General features: G+C 65.9%; 1 protein-coding gene across 1 annotated transcript in view; it reads right to left on the bottom strand.

The window, feature by feature from the left end:
- The window catches only part of MUC2 (mucin 2, oligomeric mucus/gel-forming), a 24065-nt gene that overhangs the window by 10705 nt on the left and 4012 nt on the right, over positions 1-9348 (bottom strand). Inside the window, exons 9-29 of the mRNA XM_035013769.1 lie at positions 8939-9077; positions 8738-8848; positions 8571-8640; positions 8333-8470; positions 8077-8238; positions 7582-7676; positions 7078-7204; positions 6564-6819; positions 6390-6442; positions 6168-6268; positions 5676-5827; positions 5392-5530; positions 5044-5154; positions 4779-4958; positions 4436-4675; positions 3899-4055; positions 3579-3710; positions 2912-3059; positions 1619-1662; positions 1039-1254; positions 187-480 (exon numbers count right to left, since the gene is read on the bottom strand). Of these exons, the coding sequence (XP_034869660.1) occupies positions 187-480; positions 1039-1254; positions 1619-1662; positions 2912-3059; positions 3579-3710; positions 3899-4055; positions 4436-4675; positions 4779-4958; positions 5044-5154; positions 5392-5530; positions 5676-5827; positions 6168-6268; positions 6390-6442; positions 6564-6819; positions 7078-7204; positions 7582-7676; positions 8077-8238; positions 8333-8470; positions 8571-8640; positions 8738-8848; positions 8939-9077 (3065 nt within the window). The remainder of the gene's footprint in view (positions 1-186; positions 481-1038; positions 1255-1618; positions 1663-2911; positions 3060-3578; positions 3711-3898; positions 4056-4435; positions 4676-4778; positions 4959-5043; positions 5155-5391; positions 5531-5675; positions 5828-6167; positions 6269-6389; positions 6443-6563; positions 6820-7077; positions 7205-7581; positions 7677-8076; positions 8239-8332; positions 8471-8570; positions 8641-8737; positions 8849-8938; positions 9078-9348) is intronic.

The raw sequence follows: 9348 nt of genomic DNA on the forward strand, positions 1-9348 counted from the left end.
TGGTGGTGGTCGGTGTGGTGGTCGGCGTGGTGGTCAGCGTGGTGGGCGGAGTGGTGGTGGTGGTAGATGTTGGGGTTCGGGTGCCTGTGGTGGTGGTGGTGGTGGTAGTCGGGGGTTCTGGTGTAGGTGTGGAGGTGGTGGTCATGGTGAAGGTGGTGGGAGTGGTCGTGGGGGCCATGGTTGTGGACGGGTGACACTCATCCATTGGCACACAGCAATTGACACGTATCTCGTAGTCGTAACAGACTGCAAATGGCCCGTTTCCAAACTGGTCTACATTGTAGCAAATGAACCCAAAGGAGACATTGCACCGCGCCTTCTGGCCCGCCTGCTCCCAGCTGAGGTGGGGCTCTGCGGCCAACCTGCACTCGATGTCCTCAGGGGCTCTGCAGACACCGTCGAAGGTCTCCCGGTCTCCACCATCACTGTGTATAGTGGGGTGGTTCTCATTGATCCAGTCGGACCAGAAACAGCACAGCCCTGGGGAAGGAAGACCCAAGATTGGTCCCCACTCTGGATGCAGCTTCCAGGGAGCTCACTGGGACTCGGAGAGGTCAGAGTCCCCATGACCACCCTTCCTATCATGGCCAAAGAGCCAGCTTATAGAATGTAAGGCCGGACACCACTTCCATCCTCCTCCTGCAGCTGAACGCTGAGCTCCTCATGCCACACCTGGGTGACAGATCCTGGCCTCAGGGCCCAAAAAAAGTAAATCCAGGAAGGGTCACCCATTGCAGTGAGGAGGCCCATGGGAAGGGGCCTGGTCTAGACTCCTGACCAACAGTGCTGTCAGCCAGCGCCGGTCCCCTCCCTGTGCTGAGCCCAGGGCCTGGTGAGAGGACCCTCTCTGCACAAGGGAGCCGCACTGGCCACCCGGCCCCACAGCTGGCTCTCCTGGAAAGTTCCCTTTCCCTCCTGGCCTGTGTCCCACCCCTCCCCTGCCCTGGCCCCTTCCCAGCCCCTGGAAGAGCTGCTTCCGTGGGCTCAGGGCAAGGCAGGCACTCTGGGGGGTGAGGGGTGTGGGGCCTTGGGTTCTACCTGTGCTGGGGGTTGGGGTGGTGGTGGTGGTGGTGGTGGTGGTGGTGGTGGTGGTGGTGCTGGTGAGGGGGGTACTGGGGGTGACGGGGATCGTGGTGGAGGGCGGCCGGGAGGTTGAGGTTATGCAGATGTTGAAGTATCTCTCCAACGTCCCGTTGGGGCCACAGATCTCCCAGTAGCAGAAGAAGCCGTCCTGGGTGTAGTTGACAATCTTCCCTGGGGGCAGGAGGGAAGGCCCAGGTCAACACAGCAGGAACAAGACAGAGACTCCCAAGAACCCCCCAGGCATCCCCCCGCTCCAACAAATGCTGGGCCAATTCCCCCTCAGGACTCCACCCCCAGACCCCAAAGGGGCCCCCCTTCAGGGCACAGAAGCTGGATGGCAGAGGGGTGACCTCGGCTCCCGTCACCAGCGTGGGGAGGCTGCTACAAGTCAGAGCCAGCTCTGAGCCAGGAAAGGCCCCTGGGGGGCCACGGGGCCAGGGGAGGACAAGACGGAGCCCCAGCCCCAGAATCCAGGGCAGGCAGCCTGGGGGCTCTCCTGGGAGCCGCCTCGTGGTCGATGCAGAGGGCAGCTTGCCTTCTTCTGGCCGGCAGACAACTTCCGAGGTGTTGGTACACACGCTGTAAAGCAAGTGCAGAGCTGTAGACCACAGGACGTGCCCCTCCAGCCTCCCGCCCTCGGCCTCCGGCCTGCTGGGTCCCAGGCACAGCCCCAAAACCTCTGCCCGTGGGCGAGAGCTCGCGCCCCCAAACCCTGGCTCCTGGGGTGTGCACATGTGGCTGTGTGTCCGCCCTTGTGTGCGTGCACGCACGGCGTGCGTGTGTTCGTGTGTGCGTGCACCACGTGTGTGCAGCTGAGCCGTGTGTGCATGTGCGTGTGTTCGTGTGTGCACGCGCACCACGCGTGTGCAGCTGAGCCGTGTGTGCATGTGCGTGTGTGTTTGTGTGTGCATGTGCACTACACGTGTGCAGCTGAATCGTGCATGCATGTACATGTGTTCGTGTGTGCACGTGCACCACGCGTGTGCAGCTGAGCCGTGCGTGCATGTGCGTTCGTGTGTGCGCGTGCGTGTGCGTTCGTGTGTGCGTGCATACCACACCTGTGCGTGCATACCACACGTGTGCAGCTGAATCGTGCATGCGTGTGCGTGTGCGTTCGTGTGTGTGCGTGCACCACGTATATGCAGCTGAGCCGTGCGTGTGCGTGCGTTCGTGTGTGCATGCATACCACACGTGTGCAGCTGAGCCGTGTGTGCGTGTGCATTTGTGTGTGCGCATGCATCACGCGTGTGCAGCTGAATCGTGCATGTGCGTGTGTGTGCATTCGTGTGTGCATGTGCATGTGTTTCGTGTGTGTGCGTGCACCACACGTGTGCAGCTGAATCGTGCATGCGTGTGCATGTGCGTTCGTGTGTGTGCGTGCACCACGCGTATGCAGCTGAGCCGTGTGTGCGCGTGCGTGTGTGTTCGTGTGTGCGCATGCATCACGCGTATGCAGCTGAATCATGCATGCGCGTGCATGTGCGTTCATGTGTGCGTGTGCGTGTGCATTCGTGTGTGCGTGCGTACCACGCATGTGCAGCTGAATTGTGCGTGCGTGTGCATGTGTGTGCGTGTGTGTGCGTGCACCACGCATATGCAGCTGAGCCGTGTGTGTGCGTGTGTTCGTGTGTGCATGCATACCACGCGTGTGCAGCTGAGCCATGTGTGCATGTGTTTGTGTGTGCGCATGCATCACACGGGTGCAGCTGAATTGTGCATGCGCGTGTGTGTGCATTCGTGTGTGCGCGTGAACCACGTGTGTGCAGCTGAGCCGTGCGTGCGTGTGCGTCTGGCCTCCCGGGGCCCCCAGCTGCGTGAGCTCAGGTACCAAGACAGGCAGTCCTTGTCGGTGGGAACGGATCCTCCAGGCGGGTAGCGGGTGTCCCCAGCATAGCAGCCACATTTGTCCACCGTGACGCACTGCTTCAGGTCCTCATCATAGATGGGCCTGTCCTTCGGGCACTGGGGGTAGCAGCCTGGCAGGCACGGGCCATGGAGCTTGGACCACTGAGGAAGGTCCCACAACCACCAGACCCCACCCACCATCCCCACCACGGCAGGTCCTTCTCTCCAGGATGTTCCTCTGGGAAGGCCAGGGAACAAAAGGACAGGGGCCGGGACCTCCTCCCCCACTGAGCCCTACACACCACCGCATGGCCAAAAGGACAGCCAGCCCCCGCCCCCAGCCTCCTGACCCTGCATCCCTCCCACGGGCTAGGATGCTCCCTCCCCAGAGGTGGCTCACTCCTTCGTGCCCCTAGTTCTCAGCTCAAAGGCCCTGAAGAGTCCCCCAGACCTGTTGTCTGGGACACCCTGCCTTGTCCTACTCTGCAGCTTCCTGGGGGCCCCGTCCCCTCTAGATTCTTTCTGCCTCTCTTAGCTCCGTGAACGCACTCTGCAGCAAGGTGAGCCTGGTCCACCTGGACCTCAGGCCCCCAGCCCCACGAGGCGTCTCTTGTGGGGTCACCATCCCCCTGCCCCTGAGGTCCGCTCACCCTCCAGGTAGGACACGGAGATGTTGGAGTGGATGCCGTTGATGGTCCTGCAGGTCTCGAAGCTGCGGTTCCCACAGGGCTCATAGTGCCACTCACACTTGTTCGGGGGGTTGTAGTAGTCACAGAATATGGCTGCAGGTGGAGGGGAGGGGTCAGATTCAGGGAGGGCCGAGGCCAGGCTGGCACGGCCCCCGAGGAGCAACACTTGGCCCCTGGGGCCAGAGAGGCAGGAGGAACCCCCACACACCCATCGCTTTGATGGGTGAGGACTGCTTCCCCAGCACAGCGCAGCCCCCCACTCCAGGATCGGGGACACTCACGGCACACGTCTGGCGTCCTCCAGAACACGCAGGCCCCCTCCTTAGTACACTCCTGAGCGTAGGAGGCCACGGCAGAGCAGAAGCACTCACAGTCCCCGCCGGTGTCGCAAGAGCACGAGTCGTGGATGCAGGCCTCGTAGAAGGGCTTGGGGTCCACCTGGGGGAGAAGACTCTCTGTGCCCTGAGCCCGTACTGCCCGCATGGGGCCAGACCTGCCCAGGAGCTCCAGACCCTGGGACAGGGCGCAGTCCAGCACTAGCCTCCCAGGGGGTTCGGTGGGGGAGGCCCAGAGACAGGTGGGCCAACCCTCCCCCCTGCCACCCATGGCCTGCCACTGCAGGCGTCCTTGCTCCCTCCTCGGAAGGTGCAGGAGGAGCGGGCGAGCCAGGGGTCTCGGGGAAGGCTGGACCTCTGGTCAAAGGACAGAAGGTGGCGCGGAAGCTGCAGGAAAGGTGCCACGTGGTGACAGCAGGGTGACTCCCCAGCGTGAGCCCACGGCCACGGGCTTCTCACAGGCCCGCCCCCAACCCGCCACACCTTGCTGTGGCAGATGTCAAAGACGGAGCTCTTGATGATGCTGCACTGCTTCTTGGCCCAGGAGAGGCGGTGCAGTTTCCCGGTGCATGGATCCGGGGTGATGCTCACGTCTGGACAGTTGGGGGCCACCTTCCAGCTGTTCCCGAAGTCCAGCTCGCTGTCCACCACCATGTGGTCCCTTGTGGTGAAGTCGTTGCTGGAGCGGTCGTCAAAGTTCCCACACAGCCCGCACACCGTGCCCTGCAGAGACAGCCAGCCGGGGGCTCCATGAGCGGGCTCGAGGGGGGGGGGGTTCGTCCCCTCCCCCGGCAGGAAGGCCAGGCAGGTGAGGGCCACCACGCACCTTGTAGGACGGGGCCAGCTTGATGAAGATGGTGGTCTTCTTGTCCCAGATGACGATGATGCCGATGCTGGCCTCCACCACCAGGTACTGGCCCACCTCCCGCGTGGTGTAGGCCACGTGGTGGCCTGTGTCCCGCTGGATCACCAGGCGGCGCTTGTCCTCCAGCTTCAGCTCCGTCCTCTGTGCCCGGGGGAGAGGCCCTGTCACTAGCCGAGTCTGAGGGTCCCCGAGGGCTTGCGTGTCCCCAGGGTCAGGCGGCACTCACCCCCAAGAAGATTTTGATGGCCTTGGAGCAAGTGACCCCCGTGGTGCCACAGGGAACGTTCTCGGTGAAGATGCCGAAGGAGCCCGAGGAGGAGTTCTGGCCACAGTAGTCCTGGGACCACAGAGGACGTGAGCCAGACCGGCCAGGCCCCCAGCGCCCCCCCCAGCTGGGCTCCGCCCAGCGCAGCCCTCCTCCGGTGAGAGGGGTGACCACGCGGCACGATCCCTTCCCTCCCCACGCGGCGTGGGAGGGTCCCGGAACGGGGGGACCCAGGCCCCTCACTGGGCTGGCCGCAGCTCAGGGTCGGTGCAGGGCCATGGGCCCGGGCCGGCACATGCTGGGCCTCACCTGGGCCACCACGTAGGAGCAGTGCCCGTCGAAGTCATAGTACTTCCCGTCAAAGGTGACGTAGTGGCCGTTCCCGTGGATGATGCAGGAGCCGTAGCACAGCGACTCGGTGCACGCCCAGCGCCCTCTCCGGCAGGTGCTGAGGAGAGCGGGAAGGGGGCCTGGAGGGGCCGCAGGGGCCAGCCCTCCCCCGCTGCTCAGAGGGCAGCCTGGCCGAGTCGGCGCCGCGTGGACGGTCCCACCAGAGCGCCTGGGGCCAGGGTCCACCGGGCCCGGCCACTTACCACGTGTTGCAGTCCACCTTGATCGTGTCCCCGGGGGCGTACAGCTCTGTGTTGTGCACACACGGGCACTCCTCCTCCACAACGCAGCCGCCACGGCCATCGTCCATCAGCCCTTGTGGGCAAACGCAGCCACTGACACACTCCGTCTGATACTGCAGGCGGCCGGAGAGTGGGCTTCAGGCCCCGAATGGCCAAGTCAGCCCTTCCCGTGGCTGCCCCCTCTCCTCGCACTGCAGACACCCTCTTTGTCCCTTCCCCACCCTACCCCTGGCCTGTCTTCTCTCTTGGGCTCAGCCCTGGGCCGGGAGACAGGTGAGGGCTGCCGGCCAGGGGTCCCTACACTGGCCCCGAGCCCTCTGTGGGCTGGGCGGGGGGCCCCAGGGACGGGGAGGGCCAATGAGGCCCGTGCGTGTGCAGGACCCAGCATCCAGACCCCAGGGTCAGTGTGGAAGCCTGTCCACGCCCTCCCCTTTGGTGGCCCCGCACACGCACGTGGCCGGCCGCTAGCGTCTGGCAGCTGGTAGGTTGCGGGTTCTGGATGGTCAGCGCTGTCAGGTTGCTGCAGTCAATGTGGATCTTTGGGGCCGAGCAGCCTGTGGGACAGAGGGGCCCCCTCGGCTCAACGGAAGCTGGGGCCGGGGGCGGGGCCGGCAAGGCCCGGGGGGGGGCGGTGCGTGCAGGGCAGGAAGCCATGCTGCGGCCGCATCTACTTACTCTGGCCGAGCAGCTTGACCTGCACACAGTGCAGCCTCCCGTTGCGGCAGACGCTGAGGGGAAGAGGGCGGAGGTGAGCGGGCCTGGCTCCCGGGGGGCAGGGGGCGGACACGCCCGTGGCGCGGGGACACGGGCAGGGACGTGGGCCCTCCCCACCCAGCCCAGGCCACCCACCAGCGTTCCTCCTGCCTCAGCACCACTTCCCCAGCCTCCAGGTAGAGGCCCCGGTGGTAGCAGGAGCACTTGGCCAGTGGCACGCAGCGGCCCTTCTCGTCCAGGAAGGTGCCGTCTGGGCAGCCGCAGCCGTCCACGGGCGCAAAGCCCCGAAGGCAGTGGGTGTTGGCCTCGGAGAGCGAGCGGCAGGTGGGCGGGCAGGTGGTCAGGTTGTACAAGAACACCTGTGAGTTGGGGCAGGCGCCCACGTCCTTGTCTGCGGAGAGGGGAGGGGCCCGCGTGAGGAGCGGAGGGGCGGCCCCAGCCCCCCAGCTCCATCCCCACCAGCCATCCCCGAGCCCCCCCTCTGCCCAGGACAGGCAGATGCCCGCCCAGCCAAGGGGCCCACGGGAGCCCACAGGAGCCCCTGCCCCACACTGGGGGCCGCAAGCCACGAGAAGCAGAGGGCGGCTGCAGCTGGCGGGCCCCTCCCGCCACAGGGCACCGTGGACGCCCCAGAGGGGACGGCACTCACTGCAGACTTGCTCCCGCCAGCCCCACAGCATGACGCCCTTGGCGGCGCAGGCGCGGGCGTAGGAGGACAGCGCGGCACACATACAGCCCTCACTGTTCTGGCAGTTACACGTGTCATATCTGCACCTCTGGGGGGGGGGACAGGCAGTGAGGGAGGGAAGCGGGCGGCACACCCCCGTGCGCACACACAGCCACCTGCACACACGGGTTGTGCACACAGAGACACCACGTGCACACACGTGTACACACAGACACCCACGTGCACGCACAGACACCCACATGCACACCCACACAGAGACATCTGTGCACATTTACACACAGGCTCACATCCCTGCAAGGTGCACATACACACATGTGCACACACACATACGTGTGCTTGCACAGACAAGCTCAGCAACTGCCAGCAGCAGCCTTGCAGGCAGGGGTCAGGCTCAGCCTGGGGCACAGAGCACACCTTGCTGGCATGGATCAGGTGGTGAGCAGTGCGTGTGCGGGTCCCACCCACCTTGTAATAGTCCGAGGGGTCCACGGCTGAGTGGCACCTGCCAAAGGGGGTCTCTGTCTTCTTCAGCAGGGAACACCAGTGCTCGGCATAGTTGGCTGGAGAAGGGGTCAGAACCTCAGCAGGGGCAGCCCCCTCCAGCACATCCCATGAGCCCAGCCGCCTGGCCACCCAGGCCCCTCCAGCCCAGTGCAAGACCACACCCCTCGTAAGGTGGGGCACCCACAGCCTCCCCTCCCTCAACTGCCCCTGACGTGGCGGGCAGCATGTCATGGCACCAGACCAGCCCTGGGACGAGGGCCACCACCCAGTGATTAACGAGCGGGCCTAGCCCCTTTGCTGTGTCTCTTGGCGGGCTGCCTCTGTGGGCCACCATAAACCAGCCACGTGGCAGAAAGCAGCAGGTGGATGGGCTGGCCACCCGGCCTCACCCGCCCCCACCCACCCACCACGTCCCCCTGGGAGCTCCACGTGCCCCACGAGGCCGAGCCTCACCGCTCTCGATGTTGAGGGAGCAGGGGTCGTCCAGCCAGTCCAGCTTGTTGTGGCAGCTCGCCTGGGCCTTCCAGGTGTTGGCAAAGCCGGCCCCCGTGGCCTCCACCAGCCCGCCCGCTGTCTTAAAGTCATCCCCTTCCAGGCCGTTGAAGTTCCCGCAGAGGCCTGAGGGGCCAGCACAGGGTTGGGAAGGGGCAGGGCTCCGGGGGGCAGGCCCTGAGCGGAGCCTCTGTGGGGGCTAGCCGAGGGCACCACTCACCCTGCACGCGCCCCTGGGCAGCCTGGTCCAGCGTCACGAAGAGCTGCATGACGGGCATGAGCTGGACCTGCAGCCTGAGGCCGAAGGCGGTGCTCACCATGAGATGGTAGGAGGATGGTTGGAAGATGGAGAAGCTGGCTGCAAGGCAGGGGGTCCCGGCTGGTCAGCAGGGCTCTCGAGCTAGGGGACTGCCCTCCCGCCAGCAGACCCCGCTGGGCGCTCCGGGGGCGGGACTCACCCGTCACGTGGGGCAGGTTCACCTGCAGCTCGTTCCGCAGGATGCTGCCATCCGACTTGAAGGCTACCACCTGCGGGACGGGCAGAGGGGACGGCCGGGCTGAGAAGGGCCTGGGGCCCTAGGGGCCCTGGGGTGCTGGGGGCGAGGGGGGGGGCGGGGGCACCCACGTCCTTCCCGCTGTCAGTCAGCAGCACCACCGTCTTCAGGCAGGTCTGCTTGTCCGTGGAGCCGCAGGGGGCCAGCTCGCCCAGGAGGGCGTAGGAGTTGTTGTGGTCGCCCTGCGGGGGACGGGGCGGTGGCAGTGACCGACTCGGAGCCTGACGCGGGGCCAGGCCTCCGCTCAGCCCGCACGCCGCCCGGCCAGCTACCTTGATCAACACGTAGTAGCAGTCCCCGTGGAAGGTGTACTTCTTCCCATCAAAGGTGGTGATGTGGGAGCCGCCCTCCAGGGCACAGGTGCCCGGGCACGCCAGGTCTTGGCACACCCAGCGGCCGGCGGTGCAGATACTGTGGGCGGTGAGGCACGACGTGAGGCTCAGCCGCCCCCCAGCCCTGCCCACCGGCCCTGCTCCCCTAGCCCTGCCCCCAGCCTTGCCCACCAGTCCTGCCCCCAGCCCTGCTCCCCACCAGCCCACCAGCCCCCAGCCCTGCCCGCCAGCCTTGCCCACCAGCCCTGCCCGCCAGCCCTGCACCCCAGCCCTGCCCCCAGCCCTGCACCCCAGCCCTGCTCTCCCCAGCCCTGCCCACCGGCCCTGCTCCTCGCTAGCCCGCCAGCCCC

This window comes from Mirounga leonina, unplaced genomic scaffold (genome assembly GCF_011800145.1).
Source record: "Mirounga leonina isolate KUSES-001 unplaced genomic scaffold, KU_Mleo_1.0 Mir_166, whole genome shotgun sequence".
NCBI lineage: Eukaryota > Metazoa > Chordata > Mammalia > Carnivora > Phocidae > Mirounga > Mirounga leonina.